Source organism: Vipera ursinii (genome assembly GCF_947247035.1).
Source record: "Vipera ursinii genome assembly, chromosome: 4".
NCBI classification, from domain to species: Eukaryota; Metazoa; Chordata; class Lepidosauria; order Squamata; family Viperidae; genus Vipera; species Vipera ursinii.
Genome location: NC_139514.1, coordinates 108,370,449 through 108,398,167, shown reverse-complemented (window position 1 = coordinate 108,398,167; position 27,719 = coordinate 108,370,449). Strand labels below are relative to the sequence as shown.

Genomic DNA, 27,719 nt, shown 5'->3' with positions numbered 1-27,719 from the left:
AGAAAAGAATTCTGTTCAGGAATACTTATTTCAGATTTCTTTTTCAAAAAATTGAAAATGTCCTTCTCTTTTTATATACTTCTCTTCAATCCTCTGGGCATTATTGAAAGTTAAGATAAACAGCTTTGATTTGTATTTGGACAGTTTGATTAATCTTTGGGCTTGCACATTTTTCAGATATCCGCTAAAGTTATCATGAATAGGATTTACAACCTATGGGAAATCTTCTATTTCTTGCACTGAGAGAATAATGAGAGGAGAAATTCTATAAAGTGCTTGGGCTATTTTTTCCTCACTAAATTAATAATGGCAGTATTGGAGTACTAATCAAGAACTAAGCACAAGAAGAAAATTATAACTACAAAAGGAGGCTATTTCAATAGTGAGCACTCATTATCCACAATATCTTGGAGACAGTCTGTTGGGATCCATCCACAAACAGTGGGTTTCAGTTTAACTGCAGTGGTTGAACTTTTTGAGAAGATCTTGAGAACTTCACCATTTTATCCTCAGGCTATGTTCCTCATCTATAGAAAGGGAATAATTATTCTCTGAATAATTTCATGCAGAGAAAACTTTAACATGATAATTTCTTTCATATAGTAGATCAAAAAGAAAGCAATATTTGCCCAAGGACCTTTATTTGGAAGACAGAAGATCCATCTTGTAGTTCTTAGAATCCAGATATAACAGGAAACTGCTTAACCCATTGAGAATCTCCATAAGCTTTTTGCTTTAACCAGTTCTTGGGCAACATCTCCAGATCATTCCATTGGTCTCATTTATGTAATTATGGAATCCAAAGCAACTTAGGAAGGTGCTAGGATGCCCACCTCTTAAGGTGTTGCATTAATATAACTATTGCCCTAGGAAATTCCATGATACATGCAAGTATGAATGATTCCTCAAAAACCACTTTCCAAAGTTTCATACCACCTCAGACACGTGAACAACAATGCTTTCAGCTACAAAAAAATGTGTAAGTTGTACAAAGCATGGTAAAAATTGTTCTGCAGATCTAGATACATTTGTTGTCTCCTGTTGATCTGCGGAAAATCTAAGGACATTCAAACCATTGAGCGCTTTCCCCCCACCTCTTAGATCAGACATGTCAAACACAAGGCCCGGGGGCCGGATCCGGCCCGCGAAGTGGTTTCATGTGGCCCGCGAAGCCATCCTGGAAACAGTGAGCGAATGGCCCCCACTGCCTTGGCCCTGGCCCTGAGACCCTCCTTCTGCCAGAGACCCTCAGATCTGTCCCACTCCTGCCCAGGCCCCCATAGGCACCCTCGGTACGAATGATGTAGAGCTGGCCACGCCCACCCAGTAGGCCATACGCACTTTAGCCATGCCCACCCAGTAGGCCACGCCCACCCTGGCCATACCTACCCGGCCCCCTGAGGGCAACCGCAATGCTGATGCGGCCCTCAATGAAATTGAGTTTGACACCCCTGTCTTAGATCTTCAAGCAAGACTACACTCTAAGTAGTTCTAAGTAGTAGTAGGTGAGTTTTTAGGTAGGACTTTATCTCTCAGCAAAAATCAGTAGAATAAGCTCTGGAATATCGAAACAAAGTAAGGTACTCCCAAACCTTGAATGTTAAAATTAGCATGACTGCGGTGGATCAGATATGATGAATGCTAATGAACTTAAGGCATCAAAATGCTTAATACAACATTATGGACATCACTAACAGCCATTGTGGATGATTAATTCCCACAAACTGCCTCAGCATTACCAAATAGAATGGCAGCAAATCTTATCCAGGAGTTCTTCTGATGAAATTCAAGGTGTTAATTATCAGCTTTAAGCCTTAAATGGCATGGGGAAAGTTTATTTGCAGGGCTGCCTCTCCTTGAGGAAATTGGACTACCCTACCAGGTGAGAAGGGAATGGCCATGGCCAACTTGCTGAAGCCAATTCTCCACAGCCAACTCACCATGGCCATAGCTTGCCGTGGGACATCTCACTGCAGAACAGTTTAACAATTCTATTTAATTATTTAAAATAATAATAAAAAAGAGGTGGCCATGGCAAGTTGGCCACGGTGAATTGTCATAGACCCGGTCAGACAGGGGAGATGCACTCAAGATCCTTTCCCTTAAATATTGTCATCTGATCGGACTTCAGAGATGCACAACCAGGGAGGGAGGGAGGGAGGAAAGAAGATGCAAAACAGAAGGTTCTAAGATTTTATTTCAGAAGCATGCCCCAAAGATGGAGAAGAATGACATTCTCCATCATCAGATGCACATGTTTAATATCTACTTTCCCTAAACTGATAGATCCACCCTATGACACAAAAGTACATGGTTTTTTTTTCTGAACTAGCAACCAATTTTATTCTTAAATCTTGGAACGTCTATGCATTCTTCCGCTCAGATCTCCAACCAGGCTGATGGACTTCCTTTTGGCTGTGAGATCAGAGAAACAATCTGCTTCCCTGCATTCTTCTCTTTGTTCATTCAGAAGGGATGATTAAGATAATGCTTTCTGGGCATTGTTCCTAAAATTCCTCAATGCCAGTCAGTTGTAATTCAGGTAACATTGATTGGGATGAGGTTCTGGGTTCACCGGTTGGCAAGGAAAGGGTATCCATGCTTAACTACCTACCTAGGCAAAATCTGACCTGTTCGTGAGCCAATAAAGCTTCTCTGCTTGGATGTCAGGCCAGATGGTGTCTTAATAAGCTAGGAAATCTTTGCCAAGGTTGAACTTCCAAAATAAGAAAAAAAAAGTTGAGCTCATCAGTATGATGAGCTTTTATCCAAGAATGTTTCTGAATTAAAAACCTCAATAAATACATAATTCTAAGATCTAGAATTCACTTCATTGTCTTTTAAGAAGCTATGATGTAGGGTCTTGGAACCCTGGGGTCCTTGAGAACTTGATAAAGGGCACCTAAATTGTGATGGGGGCTTCCCGATACTCCCATGTAACACCTCTACTCCGCGAGCTGCATTGGCTTCCGGTTGCCCTTCAGGTGAGATTCAAGGTGCTGGTGATGACCTATAAAGCCCTTAATGGCTTGAGTCCGGGTTATCTGAGGGAACACCTGCTGCCGGCATCAAGCTCCCTTCGTCCCGTGCACTCCCACAGGGAGGGCCTTCTCAGGATACCGCCGGTTAAGGAATGCCGGCAGGTTATTCCCAGGGAAAGAGCGTTCTCTGTGGGCACGCCTGCCCTTTGGAATGATTTACCTGTGGAACTCCGGACTGCCCCCGATCTGCGTTCATTTCGCCGGGACCTGAAAACCTGGCTTTTCGATCTGTCAGGCCTGGACTGAAGGGGTTTTAGCTTTTTAAATATTGTTTTAATTGTTGGGCTTTAATTAATTTAATTCATTTTAATTTTATATTAACTTTTATATTGTATTTTATGCTGCCCTGTAAACCGCCCTGAGTCCTTTGGGAATAGGGCGGTATAGAAATCTAATTAAATAAATAAATAAATAAATTAAAAGATGACCTTAGAGTAACCAAGATACCTAGAAAATAGACAGATACCATACTTGCAGCTCAGAAGAAGAATACTGGATAGAGTATGGAAGACTCTTTGACTTTATATGTTGCTAGTGACTCTTTCTCCCTCTAATCCCCCCTCATCTTAACCAGTATCTTAACAAACATCTTTGAGGCATCCAAATTATGTATCCAAATTCCCCACAATGCACAGGTCCCTCTGTATTCAAATCGAGATTGGACATTTTTAGGAAGTTAAGCAGTGCAAATCCATTACTTTAGCACAGAACAAAAAAAAAATCTACCAACACTTTGGTAGTAAATTTCTTGGTTTAATTTCATTTTTTTTCACCGAGAAAATGAAGGCAGAATTTCATTGCTAGGCTCAGAGGGATAATGCAGGAAAAAAAAGGATAAAATTAATGTTCTTTGCAACTCATACTGCCAGGAGTCCCTGAGGAGCATAGCAGATTAAGATCATAATAAACAGACAAACATTTCCTTAAAATATCTACAAAGAGAGACAAAGTATCCTGACTAAACCCAGTGAGAGTAGATACTACGCTGAGGTACAACTAATATAACCTGTGAGAGATCAGGTGCTTTGGAGACATCTAAACAAAACCTCTTTTGTCATCCTCTTTTCTTTGCTAATCAGGGACGCGGTGGCTCAGTGGGTTAGGACGCTGAGCCTGTCGATCAGAAGGTCGGCAGTTTGGCGGGTTGAATCCCGAGTGCCGCTTAACAGAGTGAGCGCCTGTTACTCGTCCCAGCTTCTGCCAACCTAGCAGTTTGAAAGCACGTAAAATGCAAGTAGAAAAACAGGGACCACTACGGTGGGAAGGTAACAGCGTTTTGTGTACCTTTGGCGTCTAGTCATGCCAGCCACATGACCACGAAGACGTCCTCGGACAAGCGCTGGCTCTTCGGCTTTGAAGCGGAGATGAGCACCGGCCCCTAGAGTTGGAAACGACTAGCACGCATGTGCGGGGGAACCTTTACCTTTTACCTTTCTTTGCTAAGACTCCTTCTATTACTTTGTAGAGTGCCCCTTAACTCTCAAACATTTAGATTAATGGAATTAATCCCTGAAATCCCTTGTCTTCCAAAGTGAGGAAGAAAATGGGTAGCTGTTGACTATACTAGAGAAGATTTTGATCAAATATTTTGGGAAAGAGGAAAGAGGCATAAGAGCAGAGTTTATATTTCTAATAACTGGTGATTTCTTAAGATGAAAATTAGACTTTAATGGTAAAACATAAGAATGCTTTGCCATGAACAATATACGTTTTGTAGACAAAAGAATTACTCTTTATTGAAATAGGGAATTGTGGGTTACCCAAAAATTAAGCTTTTTCCTATATACTGTAGGCCACTCTAGAATATCCTATTGCAATTAGATAAAATTTAAAAACAAGATATTGATATGTATTACTGAAAAATATATTTTAAGTTTTGTTGATTGACTAGGTTACAACTAGAAATGTACTAACTTGCCTATTCTGACTATGTAATAACTAAGGGAAGTAGAGAGGGCATCTCTGTTGATGTAACCTGAACTATTTCCAACTGGTTATTTCTTATTTTAACTACCCAACCACCATATTGTTTCACAAATACCTGTATATGTAAATATTTTAAAAAATCAATAAAACTTGTCTGGAATAATAATAATAATAATAAAGAGCAGAGTTTAAGGTATAAGAGCTCCATCACTGGACTTCCACCTGTCTGAAATGGTGTAGACTGAGTCTCCTGCTTGAGCAGGGGGTTGGACTAGAAGACCTCCAAGGTCCCTTCCAGCAATATTTTGATTCTGATTCTGATCTTCTTATAGCTGAAAAAAATGTGTGCAGCTTTTCTTTGTGCTTCAACATGGAGAAAATACCCAGAGCTTTCTTCCCTTCCCTTCTCTTTATTTTCCCCCTACTGAATGTCATGATGAATGATCTTGCTCTTAGGAAAATGGTTGACAATCACCAATCAAATTTTAAATCAAAAGCAGCTTGCTTCAAAATGGGGAGAAAAAAACCCGCTCAATTTATTCCATAAAACTTTATGTACACAGCAGCAACGGCCGTGAACTTAATGGCCATAATACCATGTCTACCGAATAATTTTTATTACAATTTATAGCAAGATTACACGTACTCTAGTTTTCAGGCCTTTATGGAGATTTAACAGGACATTGCAGCTTAGCAATGTGCTCTGGTGCAACCTCTGAAAAGAAGGCTCAGCCCCCAGGCTTACATTTTGTCACTTTCCATCGTAGCCTTCTGAGATTCTGGAGATCATCAATATCCTTCTCTCCATCAGCCTGTGTTTGCAGTACCTCTGAATCAAGGCATTGTTTGTGGATATCCTGGGTTCTTACCAGTCATAAAGACCCATAGAAAAAGGATAACCTACACATAATTCAAACACACATCTACGGAGATCATTTTTACTCCACGAAAATCTGAAGCCTTTTTCATTTTGAGTGGAATGCTGCTGAATTCACACTTATTTACAGGAAGCTGAATTCTTGAGAGTGTCAAGACCTAAATCACATCAAGTATCTAATTTATAACCGATTCACCCTGGAACATAAAGCAAAGCCAGAGGGAAGAAAAGCAATTACAGCTTTGAGCAGCACACGATGTAGGGACTCAATGTGCAGCTTTTCAGCCAAGACTTTCCTAAAAATATCTAACAAAACCTGGCTGCTTTTTCGGTCTCTAAGACTTGCCGATATTTTCCCAGCTGAGGTCACTCCCAGTTCTCAAAGCTAGTCTTCGCCCGAGTATCCCCACCACAAGTGAGAGATTAGTAAACATTCTGTGACATCACACCATCTGGGCCAATAGGGATCACTTCCCCTTTTATGGAACTAAGTCTTTAGCCCAAATGTATGACCTGCCTCAAAAGAGTTTCCGAAGTGTCAAATGCAAGCAAGAAGAACATGATTGTACTGGTTATATTTCTGTTCCCTTGTGAGAAGCTCGTATAGATGTCTATAAAAGGCTACAATAGACAATAGATTAGCCAAGGTCTCAATATAAATTGAATATCTGTGGATGGCAGTCAGAATGCAAATTTTATCCTGGGGAAAATAAAATTTCAGAGGGTCTTCTAGAGATAAACACTGGCCTTTAAGAGGCATGCCTGTGATCAGAACTTTTGCATTTAGGAGGAACTAGCAAAATTCATTGAAATTCAACATTAAGAAAAGCAAGATCATGGCATCCGGCCCTCTCAATTCCTGGCAAATAGATGGGGAAGAAATGGAGGTAGTGACAGATTTTATTTCCCTGGGTTCCAAGATCACTGCAGATGGTGACTACAGCCAAGAAATTAAAAGACGCTTGCTCCTGGGGAGGAAAGCCATGGCAAATCTTGACAGCATACTAAAAAGCAGAGACATCACCATGCCAGCAAAAGTGCATATAGTCAAGGCCATGGTTTTCCCAGTTGCAATGTATGGCAGTGAAAGTTGGACCACAAGAAAGGTTGAGCGCCAAAGAATTGAGGCCTTTGAACTATGGTGCTGGAGAAGACTCCTGTGAGTTCCTCAGACTGCGAGGCGATCAAACCAGTCAGTCCTAGAGGAGATCAACCCTGACTGCTCTTTAGAAGGCCAGATCCTGAAGCTAAAACTCAAATACTTTGGCCACCTAATGAGAAGGAAGGACTCACTGGAGAAGAGCCTAATGCTGGGAAAGATTGAGGGCAATAGAAGAAAGGGACGACAGAGAATGAGGTGGCTGGATGGAGTCACTGAAGCAGTAGGTGTGAGCTTAAATGGACTCCAGAAGATGGTAGAGGACAGGAAGGCCTGGAGGAACGTTGTCCATGGGGTCACGATGGGTCAGACACAACTTCGCAACTAACAACAACAAGGAAAATTCAGACTTGAGTCTCCATTCAGCTCATGGGATAATTTTGGACAAATTCTACTGAGATGTCACAGCGCACCGGTAATCTCAACACAAATGTTCTACTGCCCATTATAAAGTCAGAATTATACACCCAGAGACCAGAAGGAATTCAAATAATCTTTGCACATTATAGAGCTGCACTTCACAAAGACATCCAGGAATTGAGAAGGAAAATAAATTCTGAAGACTTAGGAATACATTTACAAAATTCACAACTGCTTGCTAGTAGAAGCAAGAGCAGCAGCACATAATTACCATCACGGTGAAAATTAATGTAAAGGCAAATGAAAAATAACTTCAAGATTGTTACATATACCCTTTTTTGGTGGATACTCTTAGAACAGGTGTGTATCTCCCATTTTCTTGGAGTGCTGGATTTATTAAAATATAGCAAGAAATCATGGTTGAAATTACTTTTATTTTCTACTCCTGGATGGTGCTCACAGTGAGAAAATGTAAAGAAATGTATGGAAATATACTTCCGTATCTCTCTTTATATATATTATGGACAAGGAAGAAGCAGGATCCAATCCAAAACCTCTAAGAGCAATCCAAAGGTGCTTTTTCCAAAAGGCAATTGGATCTTCTTGGTTTGCTTCTTCTTAGAAAATGTTTTGCTTCTCATCCAAGAAGCTCTTTGGGTGAGAAGGAAAGCATTTTCAGAGAAGAAAAAAAAACCCAAGAAATTCTAGCTGCCTTTTGGGAAAAAAAACAACAGTTTTGGAACAATCATGACCTGGATGATTGAGAATCTCCATAGATTCTTAGAGCGACACATCTGGAATCACATCAAACCCAGCAAGGCCTACAAATGTCTTACTTCAAGGTTCATCTATTTTGTGGAACACAGAAATGTTCAATAAAATGCCCATCTGATTTTTCTCCTAACATCTGGTGGACTGCATACATGTATAAGTCCTTTCTGAATTCGTAAAGCAGATACAGGCTGTAGGTTCAAGATCTCCAATTCTATTCTCCTTGTTCAGTTCTAGAATCCATTAAGCCAGTCTCAGAATGTCACATTCTCCCTGTCATTTGGTGTTTTCCTACCCAGGTGAAGGAGCTCACACCATTAGTTACCATGCTAGATTTGGTCAAATGTTCAAATCTGTTGAAGTCATTTTGATTATTATTATTATTATTTTTTGCTGCTTAGACAATATGCCTAAATTTCCATCTTCAAATCTGATGACAATTCCTTCCATCTACCAGGTAATTTTTAAAGATAATCCACAGGCATTCTACGCCAAGGGGATGGTGACATTGTGGCACAAACTCCACACTTCTATTCTTGCATCCAACACATTTGGCCTCCCCACTCCTCCAACAGAGGGGCGGTGTGACGACTCAGTGGGTAAGACACTGGGCTTATCACTGGAAAGCCAGCAGGCCAGGTTTGAGACCCATATGCCACTTGACGGGTGAGCTCCTGTCCTTGCCCCAGCTCCTACCAACACAGCAGTTCGAAAGCAAGGAGATAAATAGGTACCACTTTAGTGGGAAAATAACAATGCTCCATGTTTCATAGCATGCTCTGCACTGTGGCAGGATGTCATGTTGGCCACATGACTGTGGAAATGTCTTTGGACAGTGCTGGCTCAATGGCCTAGAAACAAAGATGAGCACTGCCCCTAAAATTGGCTATGACTAGTAGCAGAATAAAACTTGCAGGGGTTCCTTTTACTCCCCCAATGGAGAGCTTACACTCCCACTATTCCGAAACTACTGCTAATCACAATTTATTTCTTATAAAGACTACATTGTGACCAGGCATGCACATGCATTTTCTTACAACTGTTCTCACCACAAACCTGTAAGATAAATCAATTCTCTTAGCCCCATTGTAGAGGCAAGAAAGGCACAAGCCAGGAATTTATCTAAAGCACCGAGGGAATTCATAGCAATGGCAGCACATGAATTCAAAATGTTCCACTTGGAAATCAAGTTATAAATACTCTGGTATATCATCTGTGTGGCTCATTAGCTAGTCTCTCCAATAACTGGCCCAAAGCACAGTTAATACACATTCATCTTTGGTTGGTGAACAAAACTGAGAATCAAGAACAAAATTGAACAAAAAGATGGAGGAAGGAGACCATCGAGAAAGTAATAACATTAAAGCAAGATATGGCTGAAAAATCGATCTTCCTTATATTTCTTGGAGGACCCTGATAGGTTGAGATTTGGAGTGTCTAAATATAAAACTAATATACTCAAGTGGAGGCTCTTAGTGGATAACAACACACTACAGTATGTGAATGTGGAGAGACCCAGAGCCTGGCCCGTCTGCTGGTATGTCAGTTACTACCAGAAACATGGACTGATAATGACTTATTTTGGGCCAACAACAAAGCCAAGAAGGTAGCTTCACTCTGACAGCTTAAAGTTTGATCTAGACATGGAAGAAGAAGACTCTTTGGTTGGTTTTCAAGTCATGAGTAAATTGGAATGATTCAGGAAGCTTTCTTCCATTGTGCCTCTCTGGAAGCCTGTTTTGTAAGAGATCTTCTTACCTTTGACATGACTTCTCCCGTCCTCTAGTAGTGGTACTACTATAGTGTTATTGACATTCCCTGGTGATCTCACCGCAGTGTAGACCACCGGTACCGACTGCACCACCACAGGAATGCGGTGGACGTGACTCATTTTGTTGGTCTGTAGGTTCATGGGGCTGGAAGGTGGAACCGGGTGGATTATGTGCAAAAACTGCTGCCCTCCGACACCTGAGGCAGATGCCACAAGTGGACCTGGAGTTAATACTGATGGTGCCGATGCTGCAGATGCCACCGAGGTTATCACTGTTGGGGACGAAGCTGGCCGACTAGAGGACGTTGAAGTGGAAGAGGGGGACAGCGCAGAGGCTGTGATGGATACTGGTGAAGATGAGGTGGCAAGAGGGGAGGAACGTGCTTTGTTGATGGACAAGTCCACAGGCTCCGTCTGCGTCTGGAAATGATCCGTGCACAAGGCGTCTTCTTCTGGATCTGCCTTCATGGTGTTCAGCAAGAGGGGCATGGCTTCCATATCTGGGTAGTTATGAACGTTGGGAGACTATGGAGAGAAAAAGAAGGAAAACAGGTCATCCCACCTGAACAGCCTTCGGAGACATCAGAACATTTGGTCACTGTGACACACCTTATGGGTTTTTGCTGACTGAAGAGGTGATTCATTATTTTTCAACTTTACTTCTTCTCCATTTCAACAGAAGCCACAACAAGTAACCACAATGGCCATTGCTACAGACAGTCCTCAACTGTCAATCACAATGGAGCCCAACATTTATGTTGCTAAGTAAGACAGTTAAGTAAATTTTGCCCCATTTTTATGACCTGCCTTGCCACAACTGTTAAGTGAATCACTGCAGTTGATAAGAGAGTAACATGACTGTTAAGCGAACTTGGCTTCCCCATTGACTTTGCTTGTCAGACGGTCACAAAAGGGGATCACATGACCCCAGGACGTGGCAACCGTCATAAATACATGCCAGTTGCCAAGCATCTGAAGTTTGGTCACGTGACCACAGGGATGCTGCAAAACTATCATAAGTCACTTTTTTCAGTGACCTTGTACCTCAGAACAGGGGTCCCCAACCCCTGGTCTGTAGATTGGCACAGGGCCACGGGATGCCAGAAACCGGTCCACACAAACAAGCAAAGCCCCATCCGTGGGATGCAGGCAGCACAGAAAACCATGCCCCCTCCAGAGCTCAGCTCCAAAATGAATATGAGACTCATTTTACTTTTACTCCGATCTGACCAGCCTATTGAAGCAGAATCACTTTGTCCTGTTCAGGATGAGGTCAATTCCTTATTTGATATAGCAGCTGTTGAGCCTCAACCCAAGGCAAATGCTTTGCAAGTTGGAAAGAAAGAAATTTGGGACCAGGCTTTCATTAGAGAAAAATGCAATGAAGGCATCAATCACAAACCACTTAAACTGTCTGGTCTTCTCCTCTGCACAACCCAAAGCTTACCTCAAAAATGTCAGTAAAAATGACAGACAGAGGTGGAAGGAGATAGGGGTGGGCTCTTTAGCTTTCACGTCAGGGATGTAGCAAATTTCATTGCCTAAGCCCAATGAATGTCTATGGAGATTCTCAATCATCCAGGTCATAGTTGTCCAAAACGCAACCAGACTTTCTTGCTTTCCCCCCCCCTTTAAAATCTTTCACTTCTCATCCAAAAAAACATCTTCAGTTTTGTAGAAGCTTTTGTTGGATGAGAAGCAAAACATTCTCAAAGAAAAAGAACAAGAAAGTCCAGCTGCCTTTTGAAAAGCACCTTTCGGACAATTATGACCTGGATGGCTGAGAATCTCCATAGGCATTCATTGCCTAAGATGCAATGAAGGGAGTTTCTCCAACCCAAAATATATATATTCCTTGATTAAAAAAATATATATTCTTTGATTAAAAATGCGAATCTCAGACATATTAAAAATTAACAAACTAAGCGAACACTGGGATGGAATAAAAAAAACTAAAACAGTTTTTATTGTTAAAAGATCAAGCTTTTGTTGGCTAACTGCCAACATTGTCAGGATGGGGTGAGGAGATCGTGTTTATACTGTTGGTGTCTGCACTCCTCTCATGGAGCACGTCACCGGTCTGTTTGTTGAGGCCGGCTGTATTCCTTTGAGTTGTCGCGCATCTGTTTTTGGGGGATGTAGTTGTCTCTGGGTGTCTGTTGTCAAAGGTGGATTGCTAACAGTTCCATGTGTTATAGCCATAGCTCTAGTCATTGCCCGTGTTCTCATACCAGAGGTTCTAAATGGTTGTTTCTCTTCTTTCCTGTGTTCTACAATGCAGGGTTGTGTGTTTGTGCAATCTTGATTTTCATACAATGAGGCGCTCTGTAAGTGCTTGCGCTGTTTGCCTCCATATCGCGCACGTTGTTCCTCTTCCCAATTCCTTAGTGCCTGGTATGCAGCGGGGAGGGCTATGTGCCGGTTGATAGAGGAGTGGTTTGAAAACCAAGCTTCCTTAAACAAGTGGCTGCCTTTAGTGTTAGCCAACAAAATCTTGATCTTTTAGCAATAAAAACTGCTTTAGTTTTTCTTATTCCATCCCAGTTTATATATATATGCCTAGGGGTTAAAACAACTGCTTAAGACGCAGTCGGCCCAGGTTCGAATCTCAGAAGGGTATGGCTGACTGATGAGAACAAATAAGTTTGAAATGATCATATTGGTCTCCCTTTATTCTTTGTTAGCAAGCCAAAAAAATTTACACAAATATGAGCTGCCACTGCTGTGGCTACTGCCTGTAGATGGCCTTGGGTTAGGCTGAAACAGTAAATAAGAATTGTCCCATGTTTGGGACTTAAGCAAGTGCATTCTAAATACTTAACAAACATTTAACACATATCTTCCTTGCTTCTCAGCTAACAAAGAGAGAGAGAGAGAGCCTGTGGCCTAAGGGTTAAAACAACTGCTTAAGACGCAGTCGGCCCAGGTTCGAATCTCAGAAGGGTATGGCTGACTGATGAGAACAAATAAGTTTGAAATGATCATATCGGTCTCCCTTTATTCTTTGTTAGCAAGCCAAAAAAAATTACACACACACACACACACACACACACACGCTCAAATAATTTATGGTGTAATACCTCCTGGTTCAGAAGAGTTGACAAAGTATGGTTTTAGATCATGATGGAGGAGTGGAAATCAGAATTTGTAAAAACTCCAAAAAGGGAAAACCATGCCTCACATTCTGGCACGGAGCTCAGGACCTTTCTTCAACCTCAGCTTCCCAGATACCCACCAAACCTCTGAAAACCAAATCCAGTAAACAAATTCCAGATGTGTTATGTCTTATTTCCTTAGGATAAAGCAAGGATGCTACTATGTACCATGAGAGAATCAAATGCTTCATCGGGAAACTTCACCTTTCGCTAAGAAATCCGGGGTGGGGGTGGGGGTGGAGGGAGGGAGAAGAATGATGATCCTATTTCTTTGCTCCCTGAGTGGAGCCAATTGTCAGGAGAAGAAAAGCGCAGGTTTCATAAATTATCATTATTGGGTCAAAAATGAAGATGAGCACATCAGCTGTAACTGCAACGAGACAGATTTAAGCCGGGCTCCCCAGAGACCCAGCTGCAGTTACTTTTCATGTTGACATATGCTTCTGATGTCCAAATTACTTTGCAGTGCAAATTAGTACTGTCAAACCTGAGTACATTACAAATTAAAGGGGAGAAATTTATACTTCCTTTTTGCCTACATCGAAAATAATATCTTAACTTTGAGTATACACATAATTGCATATTACAGAGTTGAAATTTTAATGGGATAAAGCCGAAAGCCGTGAAATGCAGCTATTTGACCAAAATGATTTAGTGGCTCACGAATTGGCTTCAATAAATCAAGCTCTTTATGACCCAACGAGATACAATATGATTACTTTCAAAGGAAAGCAGAGATGAAAGACGGCAGCTTGCATTTGGCACGATGACTTGATGGTCTAAAGGCCTCCTGACCTACCTTTTTCTGAGAAGGTGATGCTCCCGCTTGCCCCAGGTCACTTTTGTAGGTCTAGCCCATCATGAGAAAAAAACATATACCAGATACATTTTTGCGTGGCTTAAATTGAGCTGATGTATCCGGTGGACACTCTGCCAATCCCTTCCAATTTGGCACGCCAACCTTGCAGGGATATGAGGCGGTATCTGCTCAAATCTCAGCTGCAGCCCAGACAGTGGAGCCCAGTCACAGCAGGAGCAACCAGGATTTTCAGAAATTCCTATTCCAGCATCCAGAAGCCATATGTCTCTATGCTAAGTCTTAAATCAGCCATCCAATAAAGAAAGCCTGCACTTCAATATGACTTGTATGATTTATTAGCTAATTATAAATTGGATTTGCCTCCCCAGCACATGCTACTTGTACATAACCGTAGAGGACTGAGCCAAGTATCCTATAATCTGCTATTGTCTGCTAAATTAGCGCATTTAAAATAATAATAATAATGAGTGCTGGTTTGCTGATGCTTCTTGGTGCATTTGAAAAAGTATTATTATTTGCCCTTGGGCCACTTCCATTGAATGTCTGTTGCTAATGACCTTGAGTTGGCTTCCATGATGTTATTTGCCAACTGCTGGCCATGGTCTCATCCTTCTGTTTTCTTAAGAGCCAAGAAGAAATGTCCAAGGAGAGCCTGAAGAATTGGATAAGAAGGGGGAATCATCCAAGCATCCAAGAAAGATGATCCGGGGAGTAGACAGGAAGCAAGAAGATATGATTTTCTATCACAAGAAGCCCCACAGCCAAGAAGCTTGGTTTTGCACACAGGTCCTTAGCGGCTGGCAATTAAAATGACACTTTAATACAGTTTCATTCTTTAAGAAAGGAAGCTGCAATTTTAATCCCTTCAGACTGCAGTTTTATCAACTAATGTTTCAGTGGATTAATTGACAGGATAATTTAAGCCATCAAGGGCAACTTTAAATTAGAGAAGTGAGAGACAATGGTAACTTAATTTATTGAAGCTATTACATTGTGTTTTTATAACACAGATTTTTTTTTTCTATAATAAATAAGTGATGACTTATCTTCATACTGAAATAATACATTTATCTCACTCTGCAGTCAATGCCTTAACAAAAAAGAAGTTAGTATCGTTTTTGCATCTTACCAAGGTTTTGGTAAGATGCAAAAATATGGAAATTGTAACCCTTCTTGAAACTTGTTCTATCTACGTATGTTGTCAATTCAGCTTTAAATGCTGAATTGGAGTTCCTTCTACAATACAAAAAGGTGGATGGATTTAAATGAATTTTAATTGATCAACCATGTTCTTATAGCCAATTAATGAACAATTTTTGTTCCAGTTGTGGAGAAATCTCAAAGCTGTTACATAAAAATTCATCTCATACTCAGTTCTGATTTTCAAGAATCATAAATCTTACACTGAGGTACTAGAATCATTGTCGATTGGACATTTATTGATGAAACGCTCAAACCTTCGTAACCACCAGTTCAGTTCATTCCCATGACAAAAAAACGACAGCCACAGGAGAATACATTTGTCACTGCAATCAAGAAACCACATTGACCTCTCCCTCTTTCTCTTCTCTTCCAGAGATATGGAATAGAGCCTCTGAAGAATGCCAGGCCTCTTGAACACCTTCTACATCAATGTGACAACAGTCCTATCACCTGGTCTTCTTGGAAGCCATCTTGAAATTCATGTGAAGTTCAGTAAGACTCCTGATTGAAAGATTATGAGCTAGACTAGATTTTATCTTAATAGAAATTGTTCCTGGATGAACCTCACCAAAGAAATTGCTAACAGTGATCAGGGAATAAGGACGCCCAGCAGCTGGTTTCTGGGAAATGTCATCATTAATCTAAAAGACAGGTGTTTTGATTGTTCTTCCAGCAAGCATCCACCATTCTAGTCTGACATCTCAAGAATGCCACCTCCATGGGGCCCTACCAGATTTCTGGCTACACTTGGTTTTCCATCTGAGAAATAAAGCAAAAATTAAAGAAATGTTGCAAAAGCAAAGATCAGCCTCCAGCATTACTTTTACTTCTTTGGATAAAACACACTAAGAGAAGAAAAACCACTGGACACAATTCTTTTAAAATGCTACAAAACATTTACAGGTAGTCCTCAAATTACAACAGCTTGTTTGGTGAACGTTCGAAGTCACAACAGCACTGAAAAAGTGACTTTGGGGCATTTTGCACAATTACACCCATTGTAGTATTCCCATGGTCACATGCTCAAAATTCAAATGCTTGGCCACCGGCTCATATTTGTGACCGTTGCATTGTCCCAAGGTCACGTAATCATCTTTGGTGACCTTCTGACAAGCAAAGTCAATGGGGAAGCCAGATCCACTTAACAAGCAAGTTACTAATTTAACAGTTGCAGTGATTCACTTACCAACCGCAGCAAGAAAGGTGTAACATGGAATAAAACTCTCTGAATAACTGTCTCACTTAGCAAAGGAAATTTTGGGCTCAACTGTGGTCCTAAGTCAAGGACTACCTTTAGATGTATCTCAATCAGTGATATATCTTTGCACCATTCAAAATGTGAGCATCCTGCATTCATGCAATGCACAGGACTCAGCCCTAGCCTGTGGAAGACCTTCCATAAGCTGGAGGTTTTGCACACACATGTCCCCGAGAATTACATTTATCTAAATCCCATTAGATTTGCAGAGAGCTCTTCCAGAACAAAAACACATCAGTAAATTGCTTATGTTTGTCAACATGTTTGGTGAGAAAGGAAGCTAGGAGGTCAAGGTTCTTCTCAACCCTAACAGATAAAGAGTAGGACCATTTGGCCTGTGTTGAAATCTGTCTCATCCCCAGAACAAGTGACGATGGAGAACAAGCAAAGAAACAACATCATAGAAACAGAAGATACATGCAACTGATATAAAATGTAATACCTAATATGCCCCAAAGCATAATCTAGATTTTATCAGCATCAAAGATCATTAAAGACTTGAAAGAACAGCATGGATAGCATCTGGCACTGAAATTAGGATGCTGCTACACAAAAGGTTCTCTCGCTGGTGGCTACCCAACTGATCTCAAGAGACAGACTGAGATTAACTTGCTTAGTGAATTCAGTTAGGCCAGGGATGTCAAACTCGGCCCGTGGGCCAGATGCATCAAAGCGAAACTGCACCCACCCCATTCCCAGCAATGGCAAAAAAAAGTCACAATACGTCACGACATTGGGAGTTTGACACCCCTGAGTTAGGCATTCATACATCTGGGCTTGAAGATCAACCAAGGTCAAACTAGGTCTTTCCTTCTAGAGAGGTCCTTCACAGATGCTGTCCTTGTCCTTGTTCCCCTCCACATGATATACTCTCATGGCTAATAGAAAAAAATAATTGGCCTTGAAAGACGCGGCTATTGCTAAGCCTATTTGAGAATTTAGGAGATCTGAAGAATTCCCAAGTAGGCTTAGCAAGAGCCGCTAATTTTCTCTATTGGAGAATAAACTCTAAAACTGGGCCTAAGAGAATATTCTATTCTGATTCTTAATGGGCTGCCATTGGCTGTGTTGAGTTAAGACTATTTGAAGTGCTGGACAACCATCAGGGAGACATGAAAAAAGACCTGTTCTGAAGGACTTTTCCAAAACCTCAGTATCACACATGCCTCATTTAGTTCATCTGAGAGCCAGGTTCTTAGGGTGGAGGTGTCAGTTATGCCAATGTCAACACCCAACAACCACTCAACTGCAAAGCCATGAAACAAAGAGCAATGAAATGGGTGAAAACTAGACACAGTGGGTAGCAGCAGCAATATGCTTAAACTACGGCTACAGATACTTTAATTTAATTTCTATAAGCCATCATGATTCTCTTTGGATTTAGCAACAAATAAAGTCAAATGAACACCTTGGTATTAACTAGAAGAGGGAGAATGATGCCCTCCCACTTAAGGAGAAGACATCAAAGGCTTCAGTCTGCTTTGTAGCAAAGTTTCTTATCAATCACAATATGCCAAAAAAGGAGAGACTTTTTCTGGTTGACTCTCAAGCCATGAATGAGGTTGTGGCTCTGAATTTCACTGCCCAATCCTGGTCTGTTAGCATGACATATGATCTGGCCGCCAGCTCCCCAAATGTAAGGGGCAGCCCACCACTGCCCAAATTTTCCTTACTCCTTGATATCTGACAGTCAAGAAGAGATTGCTGCTCAGGTTTAGTTTGAGTCTTAGTTGACTTGCAGATTTTTAGTGGGAGAAGTTCAGTTGAACATTTTTCCAGGAAATCACACTGGGATCACAACCTTCAGGTGCTGAACATGTGTACAGCAGCCATTTCGGTGGGTCCACCATGCAACTACAGTAAAAGGCACTAAGTTTGGAACAACAGCCACAGATATTAGTTCTGTCTTCATGGAAGATCTTCCTGGTGCCAAGTACCAAGATATATAGGATGAAACATAAATGAAAAAGTCCATACAACAGGGATTCTCAGCCTTGGCAAAGCTGGCTGAGGAATTTTGGGAGTTGAAGTCCACAAGTCTTAAAGTTGCCAAGGTTGAGGACCCCTGCCATACAAGATCCATGAAATGTAATATATTTGTGCCTAGAAAATTATGCATTTAGACAACACAGAGAGCATCTATCAGGAAATAGGTTAATAAATCCAGCAATGTTTTTTTTCCCCCCTCTTAAGACCATTTTGGTTTTGGAAAACTTAGAGAGATCTGCAGCTTCACTCTCGGCCTGCTCTCACGGCATAGTAGCAATTTTGCAGAATGATTCATTTCTTTTTATCACTACCGAAAGCTATGGACACATTCAGTCTGCAGGAGAAAAAACATTTTTTTCCCCCCCAGATAAATTGGGTGTCCATGCAACTAGCGCCTTGCTTTCAAGATCAGGGGGAGGCTGCCTTGTAAATGGTTACACAAACAGCACAGAGATGCTTTTACAATTTTTCTGCCTACACATTAACGCTTGTAAACAAGCTGCTTTTACAGATAGCGAAACAAGCAGGATGGCGAGAGGACCTAACATGAGTCGAGCGAAATACGCCAACAATCCCGACACAAGGATCTTTCGGTATATCTTTCAGCACATTGATTTATTCGGCTGATTTATTAACTGTATTTGTAGTTCTTCGTTTTCCTGGGAGACTTTTGTCATGTAGGTTGTTGCTGAGATGGAAGGTTACCCAGCGAGCTCTGCAGCCTCACCAGTGCAAGTCCTACCCCTTAACCACAACATTATCCCAACTTTATGGTCTGTTTGTGAACAGGAAAAAAATCACATGTATACCTCTGACAAACACAGACTCTACAATGATAAAGGCTCTTGGACCAGTGGTGATTAAGCATCTGGAGGTGCTTAAATCAACCTCACAAATGAGCAAAGAGAGCCTGGTTCATAGAGATGGCCACCACTGGCTCAACATAAAATCCGCGAAACTGTCTAATTAAACTTAAAAAAGAGCCACGATCCCTGCATTGAGACATTGTAGACTTGAGCTACCTTGTTCTCCTGTATGTTGCTGAACCTCAGATGTTATTTTGTGAATAAATATGGTCGCCCTGTAAAGAGTAATCTGGGCCCCTTGGAAGTGAAGTGGAAAACTTTAGTGATGTGTCTGGTTTGCTTAGGCTTCTTCAGTTTGAAAATGAAGAGGGGGGAGGGGTGATGGCTCAGCCATTAAAGACACTGAGCTTGTCAACTGGAAATCTGACAGTCCAGGTTAGCTGGACTGGGGCGAGCGCCCGTTATTTGCCTCAGCTCCTGCCAACTTAGCAGTTCAAAAGCATGCAAATGCGAGGAGATAAATAGGTACCATTTTGGTGGGAAGATAGCAGCGTTCCGTGTGTCTGGCCACCCAACCAAAGAAATGTCTCTGTACAATGCTGGCTCCCTCAGCTAAGAAACAGAGATGAGCACCTCCTCCTAGAGTCGGACAGGTGAAACCTTCATCTTTACCTTTACCCTTTAGTTTGCAGACGTGACCTCCTCCTTCATGCCCTTCCAGGGCACTGGACAAGAGGTTTATCTGTGCTATATCAAGACACATCCCCACCCATGGAAATCAAGGCCTCATCGCAACAAGAGGTTTACGAAATGGCCACGCAGGATTTTCAAAACCCAACGATTTTGGTTATTGCTTGCTGTGAATCTCCCAAAGATTAAAGCTGTGTGCTTTGGAGAAAATGCATTCTTCCCCCTGTTACAAATCTACTGCTTTAAGCCTCATTATTCTGTCCTTCAACGAACTGGGCATAAATGCATCATTTGATTCTGAGCAGCCTTTGGCGCTGAAAGCTTTTGGGTCTTCTTGACAAGGAATCAGGAGCAGGAGAGAATCTTTATCCTTTCTGGTCAGATGGACTCTATGTTTATTCCAGAGAATAAACTAATTCTGAATCTGGCAAAAAGGGAACAAAATGGATGAATAGGGAAAAAAAAACATATCTCCTGTTGTCATCAACTCTGGATCTGTAGGTTTAAGAGAAGTTATATTTCGCACAAGGAGCCATTCTATAACAGCCAGAGAGGATTTATTCTAGAAATGTTCATGGCCATGAACATTTGCTGATTGTATAATGAAGCCAATTTTGCTTCCAATTCACATTCAACTGAGTCACACATATCTCAGCCACAGCTCCGCTGGCATTTTAGCCTGATCTTCTACATTTTCAACAACGTCAGTGCCTACACATTCTGAGACAGTTAATAGGTCACCAGAGTTCTACTGATTTGGCAGGTTGATTTGTAGAGACCAAATCTTTGAGGTCAAAGTTTCCCTCTACACCTTCCGCAGATATGTTCAGGTTCATGAGGAGTTGCAATGCACCTCAATCTAAAAACATCCCCCTCGATCTGCCCTTTGAAAGGAGATTTTCAGATTCTACCTTCTCAGAGCAAATGTAGAGAAGAACTGACAATACTGCAAACGATCTCTAGCCGTGGTGTCAGAGGTCTACTTATTGATTTAGATCCCTATGGGACAATTAATTGTATCTCCGCCAGTTTAATCAGATAAGAGGTCTTTGAAAATGTCATTATGCAGATCTTGAGATGCCAGAGTCAGATCTGTTATCAAAAGGAAAAGAATTCAGTTGTGAATCTATTTCTATGAATGTTGTATTGGCCACAATTGGCCTGTGTGTATGTGTGTGTGTTTTACAATTGGCCTAGTCCAGCACTTCTGGACTTCAAAGGAGTAAAATATCTAACCTTCATCAAAGGGCTGGTTTTTCGAAATATAATTCCCTTAGGAACCTTTTGCCACACTCAATGATCAATATGGACAAGTCCAGGTAGACAAACATGGAAGCTTTTCCAATATATTAAAGGAAAACATGACCTCATAAATTAAACAGTATAAAATTCTCAAAAGCACCTGAAGGCTGGACAAGAAGCAATGGATGGAAATTAATCAAGGGGAAGAAAACCTAGAACTAAGGAGAAATTTCCTGACTGGGAGAACAATTAATTAGTGGAAAAGGTTGTCTCCAGATGTTATGGGTGCTCCAAAACTGGAGGTTTTGTAAGAAGACATTAAATAACCATTTGTCTGGAATGGTATAGAGTCTCCTGCTTGAGCAGGGGGCTGGACTAGAAGACCTCCAAAGCCCTTCCAAGCCTGTATTCTGTTAAAAAAAAGAAGTAAAACACACTCAAACAATAGTAACAACATTAAAAAGGCAACAAGAATACAACCGTGAGCTAAAGAATATTAGAAAAATTGCTAAAGAAAAGAGTCACTACTGGAGAAACTAGTAAATTGTTCAAAGTTTATCTTGAATTTAATCTTGGGCAGTGTCCCTCTTCTGCTATCCCTTCCCAACCACAGCTGAGATATCTAGATGGCACAGCTCCTAGGACCCCAGATGCGTTAGAGATGCACCCAGTCAAGCTGACTTCTAGAGGCTGGATGATGGCAATGGAAACATCTCAGCATCCTCAAATATCCTTAGCAGAGCCGTCACCCCTTCTTGATGCACATCCCTTTGGCACATGTATTCTGTACCAATATTTGTAGTTCAGGGTTGAAATGAGTTATCCTGAATGTTCTCTGAGCTTGGCTGTTTTTTTGCTGATGTTCCATTACCCAAACTAGGTAACACCATTAGTGTTAGTTAATCTGTTATTCTGATTATGTTATCACGTTTAGGTAATGAAACATCTGGAACAACACAAATAAGCTCAGAGAGCACCAAGGACCTAACATATCCTGTGTTTAGCAAGGGAAACTGGTGAAAAAAAAATTCTTACCCAAATCCATAAAACATGAGACATATAATTAATGTTGGAGCAATATTTAAAACAAAGAAAGAAAACATGTTTATGAACATGACAGATTGTAGTTAAATTTATACTTTACATTTATTTTATTTACAGTGTTTTATATGATTGCAATGATGGTGTGCCATATTTACAAAACTAAGTAATTTAAAAAAGAGTTAGAAAGATATATATTTCACAGGGCTTTTTTTTTCTCCTAAGCTCTTCAAATTCTTTGGTAAGGAAAATTAAAGTTCCATACTCTTTAAATTATTCAAATTAAGCAAATTTGCACATTTTATCATGCATAATTTACCCTGATTTTGCTAACCAGTAAAGAGGAAGGCCACTGTAAAAAATGTCCCAACAGCTTCATTTCAGTCACAACGGGCTTCTAAAAGTTTAGCAAGCATCAATCTCTCAGTAAATTATATCTAAAAGCTAGAAAATAGCTTGAAAAACCAAATATAATGGGGGGAAATGATATTTTTCCAGAATCTAAATTCTTTAGCCAACACCGACCTATTGCGTTATAGAATCGAGGCAGACATTACAGATCTTATATTAATTCAAACAACGTGGAAGACCGACTGCTGGTGTAGAAATCATATGATCTGGGTCCTGAATTCACACATTTTGCATTCTTGTGATAAGAGCTAGGCAGAGAAACTTGACGGCAAAAGTTCTCTTTCTTGCCTACTCAAGGTTGACTCAGCCTTCCATCCTTCCGAGGTAGGTAAAATGAGGACCCAGATTGTTGGGGGCAATTAAGCTGACTTTGTAATAATGCCGCTTGGGGTGTGTGTGAAAGCCCTAATAAGCAGGCATATACATAGAATGAAGGCTATTGCTAAGCACATTGATTTGTGCTTAAATTGTAAGCCGCCCTGAGTCTTCGGAGAAGGGCGGGATATAAATGGGATTAAAATAAAAATAAAAAATACTCCTAGGCCATAAATTAGAGGTCTCTGAAGAGATATGAGCAGGACTTTCACTGCAATGGGCAAGAAACCCTGGAGACAGAAGCCTGAAGACTTGAGGATAATGGACGGAACAGGGAGGAGAAGGAAGAAGAAGAAGTTACAGACAGAATTCAGTGAAAGATGTCAGGAGCTATGAGTGATCTATTCCTGGGGTCATAGGAAGGTTTCAGCTCAGTAGGTGTACAACAGCTGTTAGCTGTATATTCCAAGAAACACTCTCTCCCTCTCTCTCCCCACCTCCTCCAGTGTGCATGAGATCAACCTAAGCATTTATAATTTTATGCAGCTTGCTTGATAGCCCTAGAAGGATTTCGAGCAAAGGGTTATCAATTTGCCTCAATGAAAGACCAGTCCTGGCACAGCTCCAATAAGACCTTCTGAACTTTTCCTGACTCCAACACACGAAGGTGCCAGGATATATCTTGGCAATATGTGTTCCCCTTTCCAGCCCCTTCTGCCTACAGGTATGTAAATCAGACGTCCACCCAGTGCAGTGTTTGCTCTGCTGTCATCTCTGGAAACTTACTGAAGCTTATTAGTGGAATTTATGCTGTTGCTAGAGGAGGAATGGTCGCAGCATTGCTGTTACAGTATTCCTTTGTAAAGCACTCGTGTCAGTTTTTAAATTATAATAAACCTCCATTACGAGCATGATCTTTATTTTTCAGTTTCTCCATTTATCAAATGTAAGGTGTGTGTATGTATGTGTGTGTGTGTGTGTGTGGGTATGTGTATGTATATGTGTGTGTGTGTGTGTGTGTGTTAAGTGTTTGTTAAGTATTTAGAATACCTTGCTAGGCCCCAAACACATGGCAAATCTTATTTCCTGTTTCAGCCTAACCCAAGGCCATCAACAGGTTCGAATCAGCCCAGGTTCGAATCTCACAAGGGTATGGCTGACTGATGAGAACAAATAAGTTTGAAATAGCTATATCAGTCTCCCTTTAATTCTTTGTTAGCAATCCAAAAAATTTACACAAATATGAGCTGTCACTGTGTGACTACAGCCTGTTGATGGCCTTGGGTTAGGCTGAAACAGGAAATAAGATTTGCCCCGTGTTTGGGGCCTAGCAAGGTATTCTAAATACTTAACAAACACTTAACACATATCTCCCTTGCTTCTCAGCTAACAAAGCGAGAAAGAGCCAGTGGCCTAAGGGGCTGGTGCTCATCTCCGTTTCAAAGCCGAAGAGCCAGCGCTTGTCCGAGGATGTCACTGTGGTCATGTGGCTGGCATGACTAGATGCCAAAGGCCCATGGAATGCTGTTACCTTCCCACCGTAGTAGTCCCTATTTTTCTACTTGTATTTTTATGTGCTTTCGAACTGCTAGGTTGGCAGAAGCTGGGACGAGTAACAGGCGCTCACTCTGTTACGCGGCACTCGGGATTTGACCTGCCAAACTGCCAGTCTTCTGATCGACAAGCTTAGCATCCTAACCCACTGAGCCACCACCTCCTTTTAATGAAGTTAGATGCCTTCAAACTGACAAGACTGGGAAAACGACCAAGTGAGTCCCTCAATCCCTAATATAAGAAAATGAAACTGTTATCTTTATGAGCTGTAAGAATTCAAAATAAACAGCAAAAAGTAAGGCGAGGTTTTAGCTTCAGAAAGTTTGAAATTGATTAAGGGAACAGAAAAAGTTGGAACGTTTAATCTTGAATATTAAGACTTTGAAATTAATTTTAAAGACCAAATATATCTTGTGGGAAACTACAATTATTTTGATATTGCAGACATTACAAGAAAAGCAACTTAGAGTGGTGTTTACAGACACTGTTGAGGAACGGCAATGGGACTTTGAATCAACAATGTCAGCTATGCCGTGTATTTTTATGAACACCTTGTTCCCAGAAGGAGCTGTTCCTCCCGAACATGCTGTTACAGGAAAAGATTTCCAACAAAACTTATTATGACATGATTACAAACTACGTGAACAAGAATTTATCACTGGATATAGCAATAACAATAGCACTTAGACTTATACACTGCTTTGTAGCATTTTCTGAGCAGTTTACAATGTTAGCATTATTTGCATATTGCCCCTAACAATCTGGTCCTCATTTTATCAATCTTGGAAGGATGGAGTAACTTTGAGCCCATCAGGATCAAATTCTAGGCTGCGGGCAGAGTTTGCCTGCAATACTGCATTCTAACCACTGCGCCATCAGGGCAGATATACAAAGCCAGAAATACAGATGAGGCTCTAAAAATTAAGAACAAAATAACAATGCCAATTCCAGAGAATAATTGGAATTTTTTTTTCCTGCTGGATTTACAAAAGAGACTTGTTTAAGATTGAAAGATCATTTGAAGGGATTAAAGAGCAAGGTTGTTTCATGTAAAAAGAGGGAATATAAAGTCAGCTTACCTGATCAAGGTTAAAATAGGATGTATTGTCATTTTTGGAGGGTTCTTGCTGACATCTGGACTGGAAAAGACATTTATTGGATTGAACTGAGATATGGAATGTTGAGTTTTATATTTATTAATGAATGTGGTTATTTTATGGCTCTGTTTGGATATTTTGCTGAGACCTGGATTAAAATAAAGATGTTTATTGATTTTCTCTGTAGTTAAAAGTTGAGTTATGAGAAGAGTTTTATATTTGTTAACTAATAGGAGGTGAAGATTGTTTGTACTCATGACAGAGAATGGGAATTTGCTTTCTGGGTGTTTTTTCTCTCTCTCTCTATTTTCTCCTTTCTTTCTTTCTTTCTTTCTTTCTTTCTTTCTTTCTTTCTTTCTTTCTTTCTTTCTTTCTTTCTTTCTTTCTTTTGCTTTCTTGCACCATTTATTTTATTTTCCTTTTTTTGGTCCGTATTATCTTTTATTATTGTAGTTAAAAACAATCTTACCAACTTTTGCTCTTGAAATAGAGTAGAATAGCAGTCCTAAATTGTGGGGGGGGGAATGAGCCAGGGCTGAAGCTGGGAGCAGTTTTTTTTCCTCCACGGGTGAAAAATACCTGTTTTGGTCTTAAACCTGACTGGCTTGCTAAGTTGCAAAGGAACTTTCTGAAGCTTCCTACCCTCTGGGGCAGATGACGGGCTTCCCTCTTTCAGAGTTGCTGAGCAAGATCTGATCTAACGATTCCCTAATCTACCCAACCCTGCTTTAAGAAACCTGCTTCAGAGAGCTTCACTCCTGTAAGAACTATTAGTAATAGACTTTGGCCAAAAATGATCTACTTGGGGACTCCATTCCAGGTGCTCGCTTAGTTATGCAAAGCCTGAATTGGCTTAACCCTAATTATCTTCCTAGCTGCCTCTTCCTGCACATGATGCTCCATCGCTAAGCCCTCAGCGGAAAACCTTTCGGAAGTTTAGCCATGAATAATCCAACACCAAAAACAAAGGCTCCTTTCTCTGCAGCAAAGCCTCGATGGTAGAATAGGCTTCCTGCCATTTCGGACAAAGTTTAAAGACATATTTATTTGCCCAGGCCTTTTAATGTTATTGTTTTAGTGTGTGCTTTATATCTCTTATGGTCTTAATGTTGTTTTTATGGATGTTTTTATGGTTTCTTTGTAAGCCTCTCAGAGCCGTTAAGGAGATGGGTGGCATATAAAATTTCTCAACAGATAAATAAATGATGAGCTGGGTGAATGTATTGCTACCTGATCTGCCTCTATGACCTCAACCTTGACTAAAGATATAATGATGGAAGAGCAGGAGGCACTTCTGGCCTGCTTGTGCTTCACAAGAAAACAAAGAGGGGCTCTGCTTTGAACTCTTCCTTGGGAGAAGGAAACTGGGCACAGGGTCTGAATTTGTGGCTAGCACACAGCACCTTCTTTGCAACTGCTCCCAGAATATGGAATGTGGCAGATGTTTTGCATTCCAAACCCTTCCATTTTGAGCTCAACATTCTCCCCTTAGTGTGTAAAACTGTTGAATTTCAACCAGGGACAGGTTGTCTTGAAAACCTTCGACCTGAAGGACTTCTCAGGTGCTCCATGGAGCCCATTTCGCTCTTGAAAGAAGCAGCTGTGCACTCAAATATGTGAGACCATTACATTTTGGAGTGAGAGAGGATACCATGCCAGTGGAATGAGAGATGCCAAGATCAGCCCTAACCCAGCTGCTCTGGAAGAGACCTATAATAAGTCCAAGTCTCAGAATGGAATAGAGCTGGAAGTTCTAGGTTTTCTAGTCCAATCCCCTGCTCAGGCTGGAGACCCTATACCAGAGGTCAGCAACCTGAAACAGTGAAAGAGCCACTCAGAACCGGTTCCCTCACAAAAGGAAAAACTGGGAGCCGCAAAAAATATGTGCGCATGCGTGTACATGCGCACATGCATAGAACAGGGTTTGACTGAAGAGTGGAGCCAAGGCGAGATATGCACCTACCCTGCATATTTGAATTGATTGGTTGAACTTTTTTAGTCCCACTTTTTTTTTGGGGGGACTGCACATGGCAGAGGACCGGGAGCCGCAGGAGACGGCTGAAAGAGCTGCATGTGGCTCCAGAGCCGCAGGTTGCAGACCTGTGCCCTATACCAATGGTGGCAAACCTATGACACGCATGCCAGAGGGGGAACTCAGAGCCCTCTCTGTGGGCACATGCACCGTTGCCCCAGCCCCACCTCCCCCATGGCCCCCTCCTCACCAGCAGAAACC

The 27,719-nt window shown here is 41.1% G+C and overlaps 1 protein-coding gene across 1 annotated transcript in view; it reads right to left on the bottom strand.

The window, feature by feature from the left end:
* Nucleotides 1-27,719, bottom strand: part of KLF12 (KLF transcription factor 12) — a gene marked incomplete at both ends in the record, with an annotated part of 221,424 nt that overhangs the window by 85,110 nt on the left and 108,595 nt on the right. Inside the window, one exon of the mRNA XM_083361306.1 lies at nucleotides 9,893-10,430. Within this exon, the coding sequence (XP_083217432.1) occupies nucleotides 9,893-10,430 (538 nt within the window). The remainder of the gene's footprint in view (nucleotides 1-9,892; nucleotides 10,431-27,719) is intronic.